At 39.9% G+C, this 23,892-nt stretch overlaps 2 protein-coding genes across 3 annotated transcripts; one reads left to right on the top strand and one right to left on the bottom strand.

Annotated features, from left to right (window-relative positions):
• Nucleotides 1–2,710: 2,710 nt before the first annotated feature.
• Nucleotides 2,711–5,386, bottom strand: LOC117543344 (nuclear factor 7, brain-like). 2 transcript variants are annotated; one of them, XM_034211542.1, is made up of 3 exons: nt 5,334–5,386; nt 5,113–5,252; nt 2,711–4,503 (listed from the first exon to the last, which is right to left on the bottom strand). In XM_034211542.1, the coding sequence occupies exon 3, from the start codon at nt 4,484–4,486 to the stop codon at nt 3,095–3,097; it is 1,392 nt and encodes a 463-aa protein (XP_034067433.1). In that variant the 5' UTR covers nt 4,487–4,503; nt 5,113–5,252; nt 5,334–5,386; the 3' UTR covers nt 2,711–3,094. The 2 variants fall into 2 exon arrangements, with proteins under 2 accessions (XP_034067433.1, XP_034067432.1); XM_034211541.1 differs by having other exon boundaries at nt 2,711–4,549.
• A 7,463-nt stretch (nt 5,387–12,849) lies between these two features.
• LOC117543337 lies at nt 12,850–23,315 on the top strand. The gene is made up of 2 exons (XM_034211531.1): nt 12,850–13,374; nt 22,378–23,315. Exons 1-2 carry the CDS (start codon nt 13,119–13,121, stop codon nt 23,313–23,315), a joined length of 1,194 nt encoding a protein of 397 aa, XP_034067422.1. The 5' UTR covers nt 12,850–13,118.
• Nucleotides 23,316–23,892: the final 577 nt, after the last annotated feature.

Genomic DNA, 23,892 nt, shown 5'->3' on the forward strand with positions numbered 1-23,892 from the left:
TTAGTTAGTTTATTATTTGACAGCATTGTAACATCTGTTTGCTCTTCTCTCATTACATGTGATTGTTGCTGCTTTAATAATCTGAGTGATATCATTATTAATATGAATGCACAGCTCTATTGTGACATACATGTTTTTATATATTCATAGTGCACACATTACTTTGTCTTCTCCATTATATATTTCACTTTACTATATATTATTATATTGTATTAAACGTCTTAGCTGAATACTCAACTCTGATTGGTCAAACTGGAAGTTCAAGAGATTGTTAAAACTCGATAACACACCGCTGCCAAGAAATCAGTATTTTAGATTGAGATGAAATCCTTTAGAGCAGGGGTGGGCAACAGGCGGACCGCGGTCCGGATCCGGACCCAGATGCCGACCTATACGGACCCGGAGCTATAATCAATACATTAATAGCGGTTTTTTCGGCTCCTCCCGCTTTTTTAACGCTGATTTGGTTGACTTGTGTAATAAGTGGAGAACCGAAGAGTTTTCGTTTTGGGGGTGGGGGGGGGGGAGTCCGTCCACAACTTCTCACTTCAAAAAAGAAGAAGAAATCTAGACCGCAAAAATAATTAAACAAGCGAGTACCTGTTTTTCCTGGCCAAGGACAGGTTCCTTGAACACAACACGTGTCTTCACGTGGTATATGTCTCGTCTGAAAGGAGTGCTGACAGAGAGCACCGGAACGCCGCTCCAGCTCTTCAAATATTGCAGTACCCATAAGGAGCCGTACACATGCCGCAGTGTTTGCGTGGCTGTGTCTTTAGTTGTAAGCTCAGTGGCGATCTGTTGTTATTAGCATCTGGTTAGCTAGCTATGCTAACGAATTTAAAGAGCTTTTCTACAACCAGGTGGAAGAGAGCTCTCTCCTGAGAGGCTCAAATAACCTCAGCTCAGTGAGGTTAAGGCACACCTTGATATGATCATTATAGTTATTAATGACACTAAATGAAAAACAGGTATAAAATACTATATGACAGTAACAAAAAAGTTGTTAAAAATAACAAGAATAGAGTTTAAAATGGGAGTGATTTGTAAAAATATCCAAAAATAAAAATATGCTTACAGTTCTGTTTCATATGGGTGTTGAGAGATGTATCCATAGATCTCTTAATGTTGCTCTCAAAGTGCACCAGATTGATGCTTTTAACTTCAATATTAAAACAAAAATCTTCCCGGGGGAGCATGCCCCCCTAGAGGAGGTTAGGTACCCCCCCCCTCACTTAAATCATGTTCACATGGATAGGAAACTAAATACATGTGCACACATCTTGTGTCCATATCTTTCTGTTTTGGTGGTCATGCCACACCGTGCACGTGCATGCAAACGTGAGTCATGGTGAGATATCTGGATTGGTTGCTTTTTCTTTGCACAGAATGAAAGAAAGAAGAAATGAATGGGCTGTGATTTTATTTTTTTTAAGCAGAGGTTGAGTTCAATCATTTGTACGACCCTCGGAGGATGTTGTAAAAATTGAAAGGAAAAAGGTTCCCCACCCCTGCTGTAAATAATAATAAAAACCCTTGATTTATAACGTAACATCTCTGTCTCCTATTGATCTGAGTATATTATAAAGAATAGCAGTTAATTGAAGCATTATAGCACAGGCCTTTGTCAGACGGTATATTACGCTGGTTTTTTTCTGCTTCGAATAGTTCTCTCTTTTTTCACCATACCTGTGTTTGCATCACTGTAATCAATGAGCACCTGCATGTGTGTGAGAATGGCCCTGACTCCATGTCAGCCCAGATTTAAACTCCTGGCAGGACAAGCTCCAGCTCAATTCTCACACTGAATTTTAAAAAAGCGAGTGAAGGACTGCAATATAAGAGGGAAAGAAAGAGAAACTTTAAAACTGTTCAATTGTTATGATGTAAAGACTGATATTGTTCTATAATCGGCTGAAACTGTTAACAAAGAAAAAGGGAAACTCAAGCTGCTGCTACACTTTATTTTATTTATCTAAAATTAAGCACTTTTAAGATGCACACATTTTCAAAAGATATTTTATTTATTTTCTCTATTTAATTTGTAAATGCAGCCCGAGAGGAACATTACACATATCCACAGTATTTACTGTATATCTGTATAGTTCAATGTTAATTGACTATAAATATTGTTGTTTTTGAATTGTACTTTCTTTATTTGATTGGCAGTCAGTTGTTGATTACATGCAGACGTTGATAAAGCTGCAGCTACTTCAATATATATCACACTAATTCATAAAGCAACTTAGACATTTTGATGTTCCGGAGCTTTGCATGGGGAGATTTTCTCTAACTGGACCTCGTTGAATTTTAGTTGAAGACCCCTGCTTTAGAGTTTATAAACGTGTGCATTTGATAATCCACGCTGAACAGCAATGGGTCGTCCTCTCTGTTTAGGCTTCTCCTGGGAAAACTGTGTATAACATTTACTCTGTATTTAAATACTTAGAAATCTCTTTAAAACATGTAATTTATTCCCTGACGAAGAGGTCTGTCTGAGAGTTCATTTAAACCCAGTAGTTCTGTATGTTTCATATGATTATACAAGTTTAACATTTAAAAATTGCATGTAATAAAACTCTGATTTCAACAATTTAAAAACGACATTGTCTGGACTGGAAATTAAAATGCATTTCATTTTGGATCTGATAAATGATTCGCTGCTCAAACTTCCAGTTGGATTAAACATATTATTTATTTATTTTCCCATCATGCACAAATCACAAATGAGCAATTTAAAATGACATAGTTTCAATAAAACAGAGAAGGTTGAACTATAGCCTGACATAAAGATCTGAATCTGGGTGAGATCATTTAAAATGTGAAGAATATATATCTCTTATTTCCTCTAAAGGAAGCAGTTCAGCACATTTGATGAACATGATGTTACTTGGATACAACAAGTGTCAGCTAAATGCACGTGTTTCAATTTAATAAAGGTTGACAGTATGATCAAAGAGCAGATTATCAAACTCAATAACAACAAGAATAAAAACATGTTTAGAATAAAGAGACAGCAGGAGGACAGGTTCAGAGGTCAGTGAACGATCCCTTTCAGAGACGAACATCACAGATATAATGATCCTGTTTATCTCTACCTGCTCTGATCCACTGTCACACACACCTTCAGCGGTAATATCTGCACTTCACCCTCAAAAGTGAGAATGTATGGAAACATCTTCTCAGTGAAAGTGTGTGTGAAGGTGTGTATGTGTGTGTTAGCGTCAGGATCAGAGAACGACAACTTTCCTCCGTTCCAGTCCAGATCCACTCTGACCCTCTGGAACACCTTCTTCAGGCTGAGAGGAGTGTCTGGATCTGATGGTGAATATGCTGCATATTTACCTTTAGAGAAAGCTATTCCCCATAATCCAGACTGTATGTCTCCCTTCCTCTGGACAGACTCTGCTAACACACCCAGAAACCAGAATGTACTGTCTGTAACCTGGACATCCCAGCTGTGAGTCCCTGAGTTAAAGCCCTCAGAGCTCAGGACTAAGGGGTAAAGATCAAACCTCTCTGGATTATCAGGAAGTTTCTGTCTCTCTCCTCCTCGTCTCACTCTGGTCAGATCTTCAGACAGGAGGATTAATGGATCAGCAGTGTTTGGGTCCAGGATGAGAGGAGAGTAGGACACCATGTCCTTCATCTTGCTCCAGATGTTGAAGCTGAGGTTGCCCAGGTGTTTGGCCTGCTCTATCAGAGCTCCTGAAGGCAGCTGTGGATCCTCCAGCAGGGGGCGCTGCAGCCTCTCCACTGCAGCCTTGTAGTTGTGCAGGAAGGAGACGTCTTCAGCTCTCAGCTCCTCCTCTGTGGCTCTGACTGTGTGTGAAAGAGCTGCTATCTCTCTGCTCACAGCCTCCATCTTCTCCTCCATCATCCTCCTCTTCTGCTCCTCTTCTTCCCTCAGTGCAGCCATCCTGGCCTCCTCTTCCTCTTCTAGAAACTGGTGAAGCTTCTTGAACTGCTCCTTAATCTGCTTCTCTGTGTGTTGAGCCTGGACCTTCATGTGTCCTGCTGTTAGATCAAACTTCACTTTAACTTCTTCAAAGAGCTTCAGTTTATTCTTTAAAGGCTGCAGAGCTTTCTGGAGCTCCTCTCTGAGATCCTGAGCAGCTTCATCGATGGGTCTGAAGCTGTGGTTGGTGTGTTTCTCTGAATCTCTGCAGACGAGACACACTGGCTGCTGATGGTCCAGACAGAAGAGTCTGAGTTTCTCAGAGTGCAGACTGCAGAGAGCCTCTGGAGATCTCTGACCTCTCTCCAGTAAGAAGGTCTCACTCAGGTTCTTCAACACCAGGTTACAGGGAGGTTCATCTTTGGAGGATTTTCTCCGACAAACTGGACAATCCTTTTCTTCTTTCCTATCCCACCAGGTCTGCAGACAGGCTTTACAGAAGCTGTGGCTACAGGACAGAAGAACAGGATCTCTAAAGACGTCCTGACATACCGGACAGCAGAGATCTTCCTCTAACCTGGAAGCCATGTTGTCTCTGAGTGAAGCTGAAACACAGCAGACAGGAAGTTCAGTCAGTCACCGTCTGTCTCTCTGCAGTGAGGAAGAATAACAAAGTGTTTCCTGGTTCTCTCTGTTCACCTGCAACACACAGGTGTGTCTCATTCCACAAACACCAGCCACTCCTCAGCAACTCACCATAAACTGGTTTAACCTCATTTTATCTCTGCAGTACAGAACATTTTAACCGTCAAGTAGCTCATAGAGTATCATTCAGCTGTACAGTCGTAATGAAGCTTCAAAGTGTAGCAGGACTTTCAGCTCCACAGAGAAATTACCTTTGTTTTGGTGACTTGGCCCATTTGCCTAATATTAAAAAGCAGTGTCTCTTTTAAGTCAGTTTGTTGTCTGCAGTAGTCACAATATCAAAGGCCTCGAAACCCATCTTTTCAATAGAGCCTTTCCTAGACCTTTTATTTGTTTTACTATTCATTCTACCGTGTTCTGTGTTTCATATTGTTCTATACTTACTGCTTGTAGCACTGCAGGATTTGCCTTCAACTATGAAGTTACAAAATAAAAGTCATGGCTCCCCTCCCCCTCCTCTACTGACTTCACTGAAATTCACTATGAGTGATGTTTGGAGTCAGACTCACCTTCAGGGGGTGGAGGGTCCGCAGGTTGAAGCAGCAGTGTTGGAGTTTCCACTTTTCTCTCCTGTTGCTGAACTCAGAGGAAGTTGTTAGTTTGGTCTGAAGGTGAATCTGATCGTCTGTTTTTCAGTCCGTCTGTCTCTCTGCAGTGAGGGAGAATAACACATATATATATATTAGCTGTACACTTTACGAATATAATAGTTTTTTATGGACAACTTTACCATTCAATCTCATCCAACTGATTTTGCTGCTGTCACTCCTCGGCTCTTGGTAGTTCAGGCATTTATCAAACCTGGCAACTCCGGGTTTCCTGGCAGCTGTCAATCAAAGTCCAGTGGCTCCGCCCCAAAGTGCCAGAAACTTTTCACACGCGCGTAGACAGACTCCGCGAGGCTGATACTCCCGCGAGCGAGCAAGAGGGCTGTCTTTCTCGCGAGCGAGCGCAGAGCCGCTCGCGGGCGCAGAGCCGCTCGCGGGGGTTTAATCTGCGCGCGAGGGTCATTTTATGCGCGTGTAAAAGCACATTTTCCGCTCGTGAGTAGCTTGTTTTACGCGCTAGAATATTGACCCAAATCTGACTCCATACTGCTGAGACTCCCAGCAGCTTCTACTGAAGCCAGTCCCCAACTCCCAAAAATAACATCTGCCAGTTATAATAGTTTGGTAAAGCTTTATTTTTCAGCAGGTTGTTGACAAACCAAAACAGAATCAAAATTCCTGAACACAGATTAATATATAGTGTATTGTGCTTGATTCAAATGTAAAAGTAAATGGATCTGTAGAGCATGTAAACACGTAAACTGTTGCATGACTTTATATACCTGCAATAACAGCATTGGATTAAACATAATATTCTAAGAGGACTAATCTGGCTGAGTATGACATCCAGTAATGAAAAAACTACAATCTCGCTACACTTCCTGTCGTTGAAAACATACATTCTTAATGAAATATTTGACGTGAAGTTTCCAAATATTGCATACGGATTACACTTACAACCTGCTGTCATATAACAAAGTCCACCTGCTTGTGTCTGCCTCCTGGAGACTTTTTAAAACCACATCCATTATTGCAGCGGCAGCGTCTGGTTTTATTCCCTTCAGTCTGACTGGCAGTGGATTGAGGCTAGCATCCTCCACAAGTGGCTTTTTTTTAAATGTAATTTATAAATGTTGGTAAACTTTCATTTTTCAGCATTTTATTGACAAACCTGAAACAGAAAATTCCCGAACACGAATAATATATAATGTTTGTGCTTGATTTAAATGTAAAAGTAAATGGATCTGATCAGAAGTGCATGTTGTTGCACTTCTTTATTTATCTGCAATAACAGCATTGGATGAAACAAAACAATTTAAGAGACTAATCTGGTAGAGTATGACATCCAGTAATGAAAAAACGACATTCTCTCTTCACTTCCTGTTATCTGTCATTGAAGATAAACATTCTTTATGAAATATTTAACATGATGAAGATGATTCTCAACCTGCTGTTATATAACAAAGTCCAGCCTGTCCTCCTATAAACAACGACCATATAGGTCGATTGTTCAGCAGCTTAATACGACCCAGAGTCACGTTTGAAAGTGTAGCACCTCTAGTGGTCGTGTAAGAAACAACATGCTTGATTGCAAACGCTCCGGAGGGTCGTTTATTCACAAATAACCCTCTCTGGAAAATCCTAAATTGTGCAATAGTTTGGCCATTAAAATCCTTATTGATTAGATTTCTAGCGAGAAGTATATATTGTACTTTTGTAATCTACGTCCAGTGGATGTGTAGGATCTATAGTTTGATAGATATTACGAAGATGATTTGAGGTCTCGCCAGGATAACTAGTATATGCGGCAGCTTCCTTGTAAAGTTAGCGTCAATCCTCACGGGATGAAAACAGTATTTCCGGTCTCGAAGTTTTCATAATAAAACCGGATGTATTCTCCTCACTGTCAAATGATTACACAGTGATATCTGCATTACTCATCCACTAAAAAACATCAGTTTATCCTTGTTAATTACACAATATTGATTGGTTTCAATTATGTACAATGCTTTTGTGTTTTTAACCTTCGATTCGGAGAAACAAATAGTTTTTTCGGAGTTTAGACACTACAGAGTTTCCACTACCCAGAATCCCCAGTTATCATTTGGGACGACAACATCCGCCTTGCTTTGCAAACCCCGTGATTAGTCCTCAAGCTCTTTGATTGGATGTTGGAGTGGCAGTGCGACAAGGTTATACGCCGAGCGTCAATCAGCTCTTTGAAATGGAATGGAACCACGGCAGACTTTCCAAAACTGGAATTGGAAACTAAACTAAACAGAACTACACATGCTGGATATTCTGTGTTTCGCAACATGTTCTATGGCACGTCTCTACTGGGAATTGTAGTTTTAAAAGACGTTTTCGTATTTCCCACAATTAGAAGTTGCCAGTATTAAACTGTTTACACCCCTGGAGGTTTAGGGGATACGAAACACAGTGGTGTTATCAAATTTAAAACATATAATTAATAAATGGGTGACAATTGCTTGTGTCCATAATGGGCAGCATTAATATACCCACATGACAGCTAAGGTCAGAATAGCTTTATTTAGCAGCTGGTCTTATGTCTGTGACCCCTCCTGTTGTTCATTGATAAGCCTGAAACATGCACTTGTCAAGGTTCAGAGGCACATTTTGCTAATATGGCAGTAGCGATCAAACATCTTAAGATAATATATACTTTATTGATCCCAAGTTGGGAAATGTTTTTGTTACAGCAGCATGTACTACTTTGTTCTACTCCACTACAATTCAGAGGTTAACCTGATATTTTTACTCCACTACATTTATTTTTGTTATTTTGCAGATTCTGATTAATGATGTGAAATATAATCAACCCTTAAAGCAGACTTTAGTTACACCTGAGTAAAATTCAGGGGAAGGTGATTGTCAAGTGCCAACAATCAGGCGAGATATTTGATAGTTGGTGCTTGAGAAGACTAAACATTTATCTGCAGATCTCTATAAAGTATATTCATTACTCGTTATTCTCTACTAATAGTTAATTAAAGACTGTATCTAATTGCTATTTTGCACATCCCTTTCAAGATTTCAAAGGTTTATTGGCATATCATATACACAACTACGGTGTAGTTATGCAATGAATAAAAACCTTAGGTCACAGGTTCCTCAACAGTGCATTACAAGACATCTATCAATATGTGTGTACCTCCACCATTAAACTGTCATATTCTGCACATTTCTTATACTATCTACATACATAAGAGTATAATTAATGTGTATAATATCAGTTCAAATAAGTGCTTCAACATAGTTAACATTGCAGGAAAGCAATATATTAGACGTTAAGTACTTTGTCAGGCTTAATATTTATCTGTAGATAGATACCCCCAAAGCTTTTTTATTATTTGAAAGAAGACCTTAACCTAAAGTATTCTTTAATGTGTTAATAAAGGTGAATTAGTTTGTCTGTTTTGCACATCCTCATATTAATATCTTTGTACATCGTGCACTAAACTGTTTTATTGTAGAGATCACTTACAGTATCTTTTTTTTTATATTCTATATTTCTATCATTGACCTTATATAATAATTCAATAACGTGCTTTAACCACTAGGCGGTGCACACAAGGTACACACAGCATACAAATAATAACTTTGTATTATTAGTGTAGGACACTTATGTATGTATAACATCTGAAGATGTGTAGTTTTATTCAAGTTTTTACATAATTGTACAGGATATTGCTATACTATTTCTCATGTTTTACTTCTACACATTAATATCTGATTTGTAAAACATCACAGACAGAAAGGTATATCCGTCATGCTAAGCTATTGAAATTGTGATTCCATAGATTTGTCTCCCATCACCCAAATCCCCTGACTATTCTCTCAACTCAGTATTTACATTCTTATATTCAAATAAAATCAGTAATATCTTTAAAAACATGCATTGCAGCTAAAACATCCAATCAGCGAGCTGAGGATCTTTCCTACGTATGTTTCCGGTATTGTTCCTGTAATGAGAGTTCACATTTATGCTACATTGAAGGGTGGAATTGACTACACAATAGGGCTGAACGATATACCGTGTCATGGCGATAACCGTGGTATGCGCATGCGCGGTATTCACGCCGCAGGGACGTGCGGTTTTATTCATTTTTTTTTTTTTAAATGCTAACGCACTTTAGCACAGAATTCAAAAATAAAGATACCCTTATTACTTATCGAAACTGCACATACAATATATCCGATTAAAGCGGAGACTCCACAGATTATTTAAAGGGGACCTATCATGCACAATGCACCTTTGGACGTCTTTTATACATGAATATGTGTCCCCGGTGTTCCAGGGAACTCACCAAGTGTCAGAAAACACAACCCTCTCTATTTTCCTCCTTCGCCAAATCTCTAAAAAAGTGGCTGAAACGGATCTGAAAAAAACGGATCCAGATTACAACACTTTCCTACGTCACAAAGAGATGTGCTCCGCTTATTGGTCAACTCTCCACCTATCAGGGGAATGAGCCACGGCCACGTGCATTGCCAAACCTCTCATTCGCATATAGGCTATCGGCAGGCTAAATCAACTCCAGTCACATCTGTGTTTTTGTCTGCTCTTGCCAGGATGTCTAAGCGAGTTAAACTTTGTGCTGTTGTTGGCTGCAAGACTCGAGAAGGGGGACTGCATGCAATGCCATCAGTGGAAAAAGAAAATAATCTGTGGCTAGACTTCATTTTCAAGGGACATGTGCCAGAAGACCACGGCAGATTTCTGTTTGTGTGTTCCAAACATTTTACGACGGACATGTTTATGAACTTCTCTCAAGTCCAACACGGATATGCCTCCAAATTAATGCTAAACCCGGGATCAATACCAACCATCCGGGACCAGGCCAGTGAGGACACATCCAATTTTGAAGCTGTAAGTTTTTATTTAGCGGTGTTTTTCCTGATAAAGCTATCTCTAGCTTGTAGTATGTAGCATGTAGCATGTAGCTTCGCCGTATCAATGTCGCCTCAAACCCAAATAGTAATCGGTTAGGTGTTTATATGTTTTTGTAACATTTTATTTTGTACGCTCCGCAGTCATTGCTTTGTCTTTTATTTTAATTATCAGGCATTTGCTAACATGTTCAGACATACTGCCGTAATGGCGATCTGTGTGAAGGCTGTAAAGCCACGCCCTAGCCGATAACACAAGTATTTATTCTCCTATTTATTAGTATTTTGTATCTTCTAAAATCATATTGAGTAAGTTATAATAACAAACGTAATCTTCTGTAGGTAAGTGCCGAACTCATGGATGTATAATAAGAACTGGATACAGCGTGGGAGGCGGGGCCTCATTCATTCCTATGAGAGTTGCTCATTAGCGCATGATGACAAAATGGCCCAACTTTTGAGAGAGCGAAACGTCACAGATTACCCGGCATGCCTGAGAAGTACCCGTATATGCACTCATAGAGCATGCGCAACTGTAACCACGCCGCCCAAAAGGCTCGTTCACATTAAGCACGTGAATTTGCGTACACGTAACCGCGTGACAGCATGGTACTGGATTTATATTAATGAGGCGGCAGTTAGCAGCTAGCGGCTAGCTAGTAAATTATGCTAAGTTACACATCAATCGTTATGTACTTTTATATTACGCTGACATCAGGATCTAGTGATATCCAAGCAACAGAGCTTCATTTAGCATGATACTTGTGTGGGTTGTACATGAAACCACTTGGTAATATATACAAATGTATATGTTGAAGCCTGTTATGATCAATTGTGAGTTAAAACTTTATCTAAAAAGTAAAGCTGATGATGGATTACTGTGGTGGAGTTAAAATAACAATAGCCTATTTCTTTTTGAAATGTGATGGAGTAAAAGGATAGTTCTGTGATTATTCATGTTAAGTAGCCCACAAGTAACTAAAACAATTGCAAGTGCAATAAGAAGCTACAGGAACGTTAATCTACGTCGGTAATATTAACTTTATTTAATACAACATTTACGGTACAAGATTTACATCATACAGCCCATGTAGTATAATATTTTACAAATGATGAATTACAGCAAACATGTGCAATATATCCATTATTACAGCTCCGTGGGCAGTAAGGCGATATGGTCCGTTGTTATTGTGCATCCATGGGTAAAGAGAAACTCATGTAGTACTGAACACGTAACATGAACGTGCCGGGCGGCGCGGTTTCGTGGGTTAGATGCGCGTTCATAATGCCGAGGGAAATAACTCTCAGAATAACGTTATTAGCACATTTTTACAACTTGAGGAACGAATGTTTTTAATAAGGGCTATAGGGTACAAACGTTCATACTGGGTAGTTTATTTAGTTTAAAAATTATCCAACGAGTTACAGACCACTCTTTCCCCATGTAAGTCAATGGGAAAAAGTGTTTCCGGGCCCAGCATCCTAAAGGAAGTGTAGTACCGCCGTTTGACCAGCACGAATATTCTCATCAGACTCCGGCGCACTTCCTGGGGGCTTGCGCTGGCTCCCTGGTGCCATTAACTCTGTTCTGTGTGTATGTAAATGAGCTGTGAGGTTCCCTAGATATCATTGGCTGTTCCGCCCGCGTTTCCGAAGAGGGGATTGGATCGACGTCCTCCAATCCCTGCACACATCCGGCACACCTTCCGGGGGAGGAGTACAAAGGCCGCCATAATTCGAGAGGGTCTGCTGTGGACCAGAACTGGACCAGGAAGTTCGGCGGGATAGGAGGACCAGGATCCAGAGGGTTGACGTGAGTACGAGATTGCGAGCAGCTAGTGGAATGGCGTCTTTGAGTCCTGGAGAAGAGGATATGGAAAGTGCATCTGAAGGAGAAGGAGGATGGAATGAAGTAAGGAAAAAGACTTCAAGAAAGAAGATAGACATGTCAAGTGACAGTCTTAGTGAATCTGATTCACGGAATGAGTTGAAGAGAGTAAAGAAAAAGAATGAGAATGAAGATTGGAAAGTGATTGTGGAGTTTGGTGAGCAAACCGCAGCTAAGCTACATCCAGTGGCCCTGACTAAAGCAATTCACAAAGAAATTGGATCGATAAAGCAAGCAAGATTCCTGAGCAAAGGACGGATGTTGATTGAATTGATGAATGCAAAACAACAGGAAAAGTTACTGAAAATGAAGACCCTGAATGAAGTTCGAATTAAATGCCATGTTCCTGGAGCAAATCGGAAAATACTTGGAGTTATCAGTGGAGTTCCCTTAGAAATCGGCATAGAAGAGCTCAAGAAAGAAATTAAAGGGGGGAAAGTGTCTGTAGTTAAGCGTCTTCCTACTAGGTATCAGGGTAAGATAGTGGATAGTTTGTCTGTTCTTCTTCAGTTTGAAGAAACAATTCAACAGAAGATAATGATCGGTTGCATGAGCTTTCCAGAAAGAGAATTCATCCCTAAACCTCTGCGGTGCTTTAAATGCCAAAGGTTTGGGCATGTGGCAGACAAGTGCAAAGCAACTAAGCCCAGGTGTCCAACATGTGCGGGGGAACATGAATATGGTAGTTGTGCTGCAGGTGCTAAGGTGAAATGTTGTAACTGTGGTGGGGAACATAGTGCTGCGTATCAGGGCTGCGAAGTGCAGAAAAAGACCAAGGAGGTGCAGAGATTCAAAGTGCAAAATAAAGTCTCATATGCTGAAGCAACAGAAAAGGTTTCACTAAACATAGCTAGGAAATCCCAAGTAGCAACAAGTATATTCTCTTCAAAAGATTTTCCCAAACTCACACAGGCAAAGGAAAGCTCCACAAAGTGTTCACATAAATGTGTGATAGGAGAGGATGCATTGATTGTTAATAAGTACAAATGTGTGGCCTTTATTGGGAAAGTGGTGAATGTTGCTTTGCAACAAACAAAAAAGAGGTCAAGACTGAAAACAATAGTGGAAGCAGCAGGTGAATTTTTGGGGATAAAGGATATAACCGTTGAAATGATGCATGATATGCTAGCCTCCAATAATGATGATTCACAGATTAGTGAGTAGATGAATGGTTTTTCTCATTCTGCAGTGGAATGCTAGAAGCCTTATTGCAAATGGACAAGAATTCAAGACTTATATATATCAGTTAAAAGAAAAACCAGATGTTATTTGTATTCAAGAAACATGGCTGACGACTCACTTGGACTTCATAATTGGGGGATATACTGCTATAAGACAAGATAGAAATGATGGCCAGGGAGGGGGATGTGCAATCTTTATCAGAGAAGTAATGTCTTATAGTAGGCTAACATTTAAGAACAGTCATGTGTTTAGAGTTTTGAGAGGTCCTGATAATTTATTCCGGCAAATTATTCTGACCTCCTAATTGACCTTTCCGAAGATTATTGAGTCTATGTAAGTTTGCTGCGTGGCTCAGATCCACCAACGTCAGCAAGATCTCACCTCTACTAACTTCCCGAAGAACCAAGGTTTCAATTAACTGCTGTTTCAATTCAGACAACTCTTTTTTAATCTGTTTAAGCGATCCCGAAGGATTTTGATATCAGTAAATGGAGTGTGCTCCTACCTAAGTGTGTGTGGCAGGGTGCAATCTTACCTTTGACGCAGGAGAGGAGGGCACAGGTGTCTTTTAAAGGATCCCAATCCAACAGGTGGGATTCAGTTTATTTGAAGAAAAATAGGTCCAAACTAATACAGGGTTTTTACCTTCTCTCTTTACAACATTATAATCATCCTAACAAAAAAAACCGTGCTGTGATCATGTTCAAATGAAACTTTAATTCACAGTCTTACATTTATTACCAAAATGTTTTAATTTCAACTGCCCATTTCAGTTGTGACATTTTAAAATTCTCCCGATAGAATTTAGAGGTATTTCCTCGTAAAAAGACCGGTGACAATAAAAAGCGCATTCAACTTTTCATTCACCCATTTATTCACATCAGTTTTCATACACTTTTTCCGACACAGACGGCGGATTAACCTTTCAAAAACCCATTCCTGTCCGCAAAATTCGAAGGAAGGTCCTTACAGGTCGCAGTATTTATAATTTTCAAACACTTTTTCCGACACAGACGGCGGATTAACCTTTCAAAAACACATTCCTATCCGCAAAATTCGAAGGAAGGTCCTTACAGGTCGCGGTATTTATAATTTTCAAACACTTTCTCTCATCAAATCATTCCACTCAGCCAACAACCAATAAATTCGAGAGATATTTACCCCGTCTAGAAGGACCTTACCGAGAGCTATTAACCCAGCTCTGAAGCACACAGCCTACCCGGAGAGAGTCTACCAGGGGTCACCCCCCCTCTCTCGCGCTCTCTCAAAAAACCAGTCCCTTTATGCTAAAAAACTGGATCCTAAACCCAAAAAAAACAACTCCTCCTCTTACACCCAATTCAGTTGAAAACCGCGCATGCGCATAATGTACAAGGCTGAACATGTCCCAACATGTTCCACAGCTGTTATGGGATAAGACACCCTTTCATATGAGGTAAAAAGGACATGAACTCTCTTTGGCCTCTTAATGTTTCTCCCCTTAGTGTGAAGCCCCCCCCCCCCCCTCTCTCTGGACTGCTGCCAGAGGAGAGGAAGAAAACTCAACCTAAACAACCCACTTGGTTTTGTTTATACTGTAACTATAGAAAACCTAAAATATGAAGCATTTTCATTGTGGGTTATACAAGAATATAATTGATTATATTTGATTATAACTAACTTTCGTTTTTAAGTATTAAACATACTATGAAAACTCACAACACCCTCTTTTCAAAACGCAAAGTTCTCAAATAGCAACAGAAAAAATTGTAAGCATAGATACATATTCAAAAACCGTCAAGAAGCATTCTCATTATGGGTTTATACAAGAATATGATTGATCATGTATGATTTATAATTAACTTTCGTTTTTTAAGTATTCACTTCATACCATGATCTCAATTAACTTTCGTTTTAAGTATTCACTTCATATGAAGATCTCAACACCCTCTTTTCAAACGCAAAGTTATCAAATAGCAACAGATAAAATCGTAAAAACACATACATATTACATCCGTAAAACTCCACGCATCAATATCATGAAAAGTTCTTCAGTATGTGTAATCAGGACGACCCTTTGATGAACCTGGTGTGAAAAAACACCGAAAACATAGTACCGTACAGGAATGTCCTTGGGCGAGGGGCCCATCTGTTGTAGACTCCTAAATCCATGTTGCTATCTGATGTATATCCTTGACCCTGACCATGGAGGGGTTGCAGTTTTTCGCTGGACGACATCTCCAAACGAAAAACCAGATAACTCGGTCGACAGTTGTTATGGATTTTTTAGACCTCGTAAATAATCGCTCATGACTTTGTGACAAGGTCAATGAGTCCCCACACAATGATAGCACAAACGAGGAACCAGAGGCATATGAAACAGCTTAGCTGGCCCTCGCTCATGACATCCTGTGTGTGCAGTGTGAGATTAGGTGTATGTGGTGCCAGTGTGGTGCTGGTGGTACTTGTTGTCGTCTTTCGTTGGTGACTAGGACACATCACTTGTTGTCGTCTGTTTCTACCGTCTCTCCTGGCCTGTGACTACGACCTTGCAGTGGCTGGCGTGGACCCACGTGGCTCTCTCGGTGACCTTGACCGCTGTCTGGGTGATGAGGAGCACCTGGTAGGGACCTTGCCAATGGTTGGATTTCCAGCTCTTTCTCCGGAAGTCCTTGACCAGCACGAAGTCGCCGGGTTGGAGATGGTGAAGTGGACCAGTGGCAGGGGGTAGGTAGGGTTGCTGCTACCTGGCGTCTGATATCTGACCATGCAGTTATCAGGTAGTCGTCATCCTTTCCTGGGAAATCCACTGCGATCTGAGTGGCTCAGCGGGTAGAGATGCAGCCTGTCCCACAGAGCTGGAAGAATCATCCTCCTTCTCTGGCGGGGTCATAGGTGACTCAGCCGCTGATCCATTAATAATTGTTTCAATTGAAACAATTTCCCCCAGGAATCCTTCCAAGGGGTCTGGTACTCCATGTTCCTCTGGAATGTCTATTGACAGCAAGGACATCTTTTTGGCTTGGGCACCCGGGGAGACCTCTGAATCAGATCACTTTTTTCTCTTACGAGTCTCCTCCTTTTCACCGCTTGCCCCTTCCGGTCCTTCTGCACAGGTTTCCTGGGTCCAGGAGTCTACTTAGCTTCACTTGAGGCACTGTGACTGAAGTTTCCCCGCTAGGCAGGTTCAAATCCTCTTGGTAGATTGCTGAGGTATTAATCTCAACAATATAGCTAAAATCAAGTTTAAATCATTTCTCTGATCCATAAAAAGTTGTTTCAGTTAAAATAAAAACTTCCCCAAGGGTTTTCTCAAGAGGGTCGTGTATTCCATATTGCTCTGTAATTTCTATACACAGCAAGGTGATTGTTTCTCCTCTTACTCAGTTGGCCTCTAATGGCAGAAAGCACTGGGCCATAATTTACTCTTATCAGTTTAACGACCTGACAGCCCTACACCTCCATGCTGTGTGAGAACCAGCAAAAAAGAAGGAGAGATGTGCTCAAAAAATCAAATTTTAAATGAATACTCTTTTTAGGGTGTAAGCGTATATCAATTAAAAATAACTGAAAAGAAAACTAATAGTGTAAAGTTAAAAAACAATGAGAAAAATAATATAAAGGTTATTTTCCATTTCCTCTTTGATACTGAGGTATTCTCCATCCAAGCTCTAATGATCCATATGCTAATAGACAGAGTTTCGTCTTGCCATTTTTCTGCATAATTCACTATAGATTCTAACAGTTCTACTGCTAAATCCTTTGCATTGGAGCTATTGCTTGTTACTCAGATTTAAATTCCCTCTTTTGCTCTATAAAATATCCCTTGGTACAGAATTCACCAAGACAAATTCTAACTTATTGCGGGAAGATCCCACAAAAAGCCATCCTCTCCTGTGGAAGAAAGCACATTAACTGCCACCTGTGTGTGCAAAACATGTCATGTGATGTGAGACTGATAGCATCAATAGTGGATGGGTAGGCCGCAGTCATATTCCTATCTGGATTCTAAACTCAGTTGGCTTGGGTGAACCGGTCCTCTCTTCTGGAGTGAAACTACTTTCCCAGAAAATTGACTTCACTGTATCCAAACCTTCTGATCTAGTTTTAAGCTAACCCTTCTCTGGACTTTGCCCCTTTCTGGTCACCCATACACGATTTCTGAATTTAAACGGAAAAGGTGTGATAGTTAGATATGACCTGACCTTTGCCCTAGGTAGCTTTTCCATACTTATAGAAATATATTCAGCCTTGTCAAATTGATTGGAATGTCCCAATTTGTTTTACAGTTTTTTATACTCCACTCTTTGGCTGCTCTAACGCCTGATACTTATATGGTAAAGACCAGATAGGTGTGATTTCTTTATCCTGCAAGGGTGACAAAAACTTTCTCATCTTTAAAGTGAGTGACATTATCCATTCCTATTTTCTCAGTTTTTAGGAAAAATACTTATATGTTCCGCCATTTGAGCAGACACTGTGTTCCAGTTACTCTGGTCAGAGGATAAACATGTTTATGACTCCCTCCATTTATAAAAGGTCACAAGGAAATACTTATTCCCACTGGGAGTGCGGGTCAGAAAAGGACCTGCTTATGTCAGCACTAAAAATGGTTAGTGGTCCTTCCTCTATTATTTTAAGATGCTCAGGATGAACTTTCTTAAACCCATCCACCTCTACACATTGAAGACATGTTGACCATGTGTGTTGTAGGTGCAATCGCAGTTTTGGTAAGAGGATTTTATTGTGGAGACAATATTTCCTCATCTGAAATAGGCCCACATGGCCTAAACTGCTGTGTAATTCACGCACAACCTAAGGAGCTTCTTCAGGTGGTACGTGAATGCTTCCACCCTTTTTCCATATTCTAGGGAATATGGCAGTCCGGTGGTTAACTCGTCCCGTGCTTTAAGCAAGGTCAAACTTCTCTATTACCCTGATAGTTAAATTATATCTTATCTATATGGCTACGGACATGATTCCATTCTACATGCCTGCCTTTAACTCTGCAATAAGACCCTCAATAGATGGGCAGGTGTCAGCGTTTCACCTTTCACATTTTTGAACTGCCTTTGTTTCCAATTATTAAGCTCTTCTTTACCCGCTTTTTAATAATAATCACTATCAGTAATAATACGGATGTGTGCTATTTTTCCTTTTTTAGCAAAAGGAAGTCCCTCAACAAATGGCCTTTTCCTCAGCAGGCTGTACCTGGTATTGCACCCTTTTGCTTGCAAAGTACTTCACCTGAATTAGTTTTCTTTATAAAGGCCCAAGTGGCTGCTTGGTCACCTTTTCGCAAACTCCCCTCTGTCAACAGTGTTATCTTTGGAGTAGCGGTTTTCTGTAAGGGTTTCAATGTTTCCCTTTGTGGCTTACTTCCTGAGGTCCTCTGCACCCCACATCTGGATCAGACATTATCATCTTCTATTTTCTTCATCTACTCATCATTGTTTTTGCTCCCTAAACAGTTTGTTTAGTAGCTTCAGATATTTAAAAATAAAGAGTGTATATGCACATTTTGGTACCTTGAGACATTTCCCTCAGGGCTGGATACATTCTTAATGCAAGTGCAAGATGCTTCTCTTCAGGTGATAATTTTCCCTCTGTTCCTGATCAAGTCATGGACATGAATAACACAGATTTTCTATCACCCTGGTTCCTTATCTCCACATTGTTAGTTTCTGAGAATGGGTCTCAACATACTATTTTGGTTTATGATATTTGATATTATTGTTCTGGTGTTAAGATAATTTTTTGAATCTCCCTCTTTTCTTAACAACTGGAGCTATGTCTATTTTAGATCCGACTTGGTTAAGAGTTGATTTATTCATTGGTGAGAGGAACACTCTTCCCCATGTGCTGGGTGGGGGTGGGTAGCCTGGTAGAGTTCCTTAAAATCTCCAGATCTTCCTCTGTGCTGAGGCCATAAAACTTTTAATGGTCTTTCGTGGTCTGCTCAAATTGTCTTCCCCTCCAGAGGTCACGCCTGTCTTTGACCCTGTGTGCTGCGTGTTTCTGCAGCACCTCGGGAGCAGAGAAAAGAGGAAACCTTTTTTCCAAAAGTGCATTCTCCTTCATGAGAAAAATAGCACCACATTTAACTCTCATTGACTTGTCTTTAAAGCGTTCTTTAAGGCTTGAATTGAGTTTTCCGTTGTGTAACGGAAAATCCCATTCCCAAACAGGGGTCAAAAGTAAATAGTTTAGTTGATTTTGGTAAAGTATTTGAGCTTTAGCTTCGCAAAAACTTTCTCATATTAGTTTTGAAGATATTTTTGGGACTTGATATCTGCTGATAGTTCCCACATAGGTTTTTTCTTAAAAGTACATTCAAAACAACCGGTATTTTTGGGTCATATGATCACCACATCGCCTTCTGACAGTTTAATAGTCCTTATCATATTATCACACTGTTATTGCATGCTAGGACCTATTCTCTTTGCCAGAGCTACTGCTATTTCTCCTGCATGTTTTAGCTTCCTATTAGCAGGGTTTATTAACATGGTTTGTTGATCCAGTTTAAGATTTTCAATATTTGACATTATTATTTTCCAACATTCCTTTTTCCTGAATATCATGTCTAACAATGTGTTTTCTTTTCTTCTAGGAGTAGTAGATGGGATACTCCTAAATGGCATTTTTTGAGCTTTTATCCCTGTATGGTGGAGATAGGGTCTCAAACATTATACCACCTGCTTGTTGCTCTCTGTCAAACGGTAGTCTGACAGGAAAGTATTTTGGTCGCGGTACGCCCGTGGGTCTGGGCTAAGCTGACCAGGGCGGGCAGAAGCTCCGGATTTTGCTTCTGTGTATCCCCCCTGTGTGGTTGGCTCCGAGTCATTAAAAACTGCGTTCTAACCTCGTCCGCCATTTATTTTTGTTTGTTTGTTTTTAAAAAACAACACAAAAATGTATTTAAAGGGTTCAAGTTCACTCTTTTATACACATGCAAGTTCCTAGGCTTTACTCTCGACGGGTGTACAGTCCGACTATACCGTCACTTGGTTCTAAGTTCTCTTTCTGGATTCAGTTAGTACATGCGGGTACCTCAGCTAAGAGTTTTATTTACCGAGCTTCGAATTTTTTAAACAGCATAGGTACCTTTAGACCTATGTTTATCTTTATTAAATCTCCTATTAACTCTTCCCCACGTTATGTTTTAACGCAAAAGTTCAAACCGCAGCTCTTGGTCAAGTCCTACCTATAAGTTTCAAAGTAATTGGACAAGTACTGAGCAGTGCTCCTACGGCTGACTTCACTTTAGCCACCTAAACCTGTGTTAAAGGGACCACAGGCTTCTCAATTTGACTAGGGGAAAATGAACCTTCTTTAGCTTCTTTAATCAGACAGCTATATCCGATATAATATAACCCTCAGTCCGGTGCAATAGTATCAACTTAAATTACTACACTTTCAGGTTTAATTATATATATTCTAGGATTTGGGGTAGGTATTTTAACAAGACTTTCAGCCTGTATTTCGCTGATTTGTATTCATCGACTTTTTTCACTAGGTCGTTTTGGTTCTTGTATTTTGACTCTGTAAAAATATTACTTTTCACAGAGCCCCACGTTGGGCGCCATGTTTAGAGTTTTGAGAGGTCCTGATAATTTATTCCGGCAAATTATTCTGACCTCCTAATTGACCTTTCCGAAGATTATTGAGTCTATGTAAGTTTGCTGCGTGGCTCAGATCCACCAACGTCAGCAAGATCTCACCTCTACTAACTTCCCGAAGAACCAAGGTTCAATTAACTGCTGTTTCAATTCAGACAACTCTTTTTTAATCTGTTTAAGCGATCCCGAAGGATTTTGATATCAGTAAATGGAGTGTGCTCCTACCTAAGTGTGTGTGGCAGGGTGCAATCTTACCTTTGACGCAGGAGAGGAGGGCACAGGTGTCTTTTAAAGGATCCCAATCCAACAGGTGGGATTCAGTTTATTTGAAGAAAAATAGGTCCAAACTAATACAGGGTTTTTACCTTCTCTCTTACAACATTATAATCATACTAACAAAAACACCGTGCTGTGATCATGTTCAAATGAAACTTTAATTCACAGTCTTACATTTATTACCAAAATGTTTTAATTTCAACTGCCCATTTCAGTTGTGACATTTTAAAATTCTCCCGATAGAATTTAGAGGTATTTCCTCGTAAAAAGACCGGTGACAATAAAAGCGCATTCAACTTTTCATTCACCCATTTATTCACATCAGTTTTCATACACTTTTTCCGACACAGACGGCGGATTAACCTTTCAAAAACCCATTCCTGTCCGCAAAATTCGAAGGAAGGTCCTTACAGGTCGCAGTATTTATAATTTTCAAACACTTTTTCCGACACAGACGGCGGATTAACCTTTCAAAAACACATTCCTATCCGCAAAATTCGAAGGAAGGTCCTTACAGGTCGCGGTATTTATAATTTTCAAACACTTTCTCTCATCAAATCATTCCACTCAGCCAACAACCAATAAATTCGAGAGATATTTACCCCGTCTAGAAGGACCTTACCGAGAGCTATTAACCCAGCTCTGAAGCACACAGCCTACCCGGAGAGAGTCTACCAGGGGTCACCCCCCCCTCTCTCGCGCTCTCTCAAAAAACCAGTCCCTTTATGCTAAAAAAACTGGATCCTAAACCCAAAAAAACAAACTCCTCCTCTTACACCCAATTCAGTTGAAAACCGCGCATGCGCATAATGTACAAGGCTGAACATGTCCCAACATGTTCCACAGCTGTTATGGGATAAGACACCCTTTCATATGAGGTAAAAAGGACATGAACTCTCTTTGGCCTCTTAATGTTTCTCCCCTTAGTGTGAAGCCCCCCCCCCCCCCCTCTCTCTGGACTGCTGCCAGAGGAGAGGAAGAAAACTCAACCTAAACAACCCACTTGGTTTTGTTTATACTGTAACTATAGAAAACCTAAAATATGAAGCATTTTCATTGTGGGTTATACAAGAATATAATTGATTATATTTGATTATAACTAACTTTCGTTTTTAAGTATTAAACATACTATGAAAACTCACAACACCCTCTTTTCAAAACGCAAAGTTCTCAAATAGCAACAGAAAAAATTGTAAGCATAGATACATATTCAAAAAACCGTCAAGAAGCATTCTCATTATGGGTTTATACAAGAATATGATTGATCATGTATGATTTATAATTAACTTTCGTTTTTTAAGTATTCACTTCATACCATGATCTCAATTAACTTTCGTTTTAAGTATTCACTTCATATGAAGATCTCAACACATGATTTAGAAATAGTGGGTGTAGAAGTTTGGATTAATAAAAGGAAAATTAGTGTCCTGAATTTTTATAATCCATGTAATAAACTCAAAATAGAGGAATTAGACAGTCTTTGCCAAGGAAATGAAATAATATGGTGTGGTGATTTTAATGCACATAATACAATGTGGGGAGGGAGATCAACAGATTACAACGGACAGGTGGTGGAGGACTTAATGGAGGCAAAGGAATTCGTTTGTTTAAATAATGGGCAAGGTACAAGACTCAATTTTAGAGATGGAACAGAGTCTGCGATCGACCTAACTCTTGTAACAAGTGAATTAGCTTCGGGTAGCAGTTGGGAAGTATTGGCAAATAACAGTATTGGGAGTGATCATCTTCCGATTATAATCAAGTTTGATATAAGTAATGTGGTTGAGCTAGATGGTATCATGAGATGGACCTTTTCTAAAGCAAATTGGGAGATGTTTGCTGAATTGTGTGATAAGGAATTTGATCAGATTGATATGGCAGGAAGTATTCATGAAATAAATGAACAATTTACTTCAAATATAATTAAAAGCGCTAATCAAACTATTGGGAATAAAACTGGTAAACTTAGTAAATGTGTTAAGATGGTACCGTGGTGGAACAAAGAATGTAATGATGCAATTCGAAACAAAATCAGGCTGTTTGGAAAGCTAAGAAAGACACATTCATTACACAATTTATTAGAATATAAAAAGGCACAGGCTCAGGTAAGGAACATTGTTAAAAGAGCAAAAAGGGAGTGTTGGAGAGGATTCTGTTCAAGTATTGGGAGAACTACACCATTAGATAAAGTATGGGGAATGGTTAAGAAGATGAGGGGAATAAGACAGCAGAGTAACCTGCCAGTGTTGGAGAATGGAGGGGAACCTGCCACCGGTGCTATGGATGGAGAAGGCAGAAATTCTAGCTAAGAATTTTGTCAAAGTTCATTCTTCGGAAAATTTGACAGAAGAAGGTAAGATCAGGAGGCAGGAAGTGTTAGATGAACATCCTAATGTATATGAAGATAGACATTCGTCGCAGAGTGTTGTAAATATACCTTTTTCTATTCAAGAGGTGAGAAGAGCATTAAGTAAGTGTAAAATGACTGCTCCTGGGAAAGATAATGTATGCTATATAATGTTGACCAAATTAAGTGATTTTGCATTAGAAAAGCTGCTGGAGATGTACAATAAGGTTTGGGAGAAAGGGAAGCTGCCAATAATATGGAAAGAGTCTGTTATTATTCCTATTAGAAAACCTGGGAAAGATCCAACCAGTCCAGGCAGTTATAGACCTATAGCTCTGACATCGCACTTGTGTAAAGTTATGGAAAGAATGATAACAGAAAGGCTGACATACTACATTGAGAAAAATGAACTAATGACTCCTTATCAGAGTGGGTTTAGAAGAGGGCGGAGTACTTTAGATCCATTGCTGTGCCTGGAGTCTGAAGTCAGGAAAGCACAAGCGAATAAGGAGTGTGTTGTAGCTGTATTCTTTGATGTG

This window comes from Gymnodraco acuticeps, unplaced genomic scaffold, assembly GCF_902827175.1.
Source record: "Gymnodraco acuticeps unplaced genomic scaffold, fGymAcu1.1, whole genome shotgun sequence".
Lineage (NCBI taxonomy): Eukaryota > Metazoa > Chordata > Actinopteri > Perciformes > Bathydraconidae > Gymnodraco > Gymnodraco acuticeps.

Coding starts and splice junctions, on each gene's coding strand:
- LOC117543337 (XM_034211531.1), top strand. CDS start 13,119: ATGGTTTTTCTCATTCTGCAGTGGAATGCTAGAAGCCTTATTGCAAAT. Junction 13,375..22,377: donor GCTAACATTTAAGAACAGTC/ATGTGTTTAGAG, acceptor AGATCTCAACAC/ATGATTTAGAAATAGTGGGT.
- LOC117543344 (XM_034211542.1), bottom strand. CDS start 4,486: ATGGCTTCCAGGTTAGAGGAAGATCTCTGCTGTCCGGTATGTCAGGAC.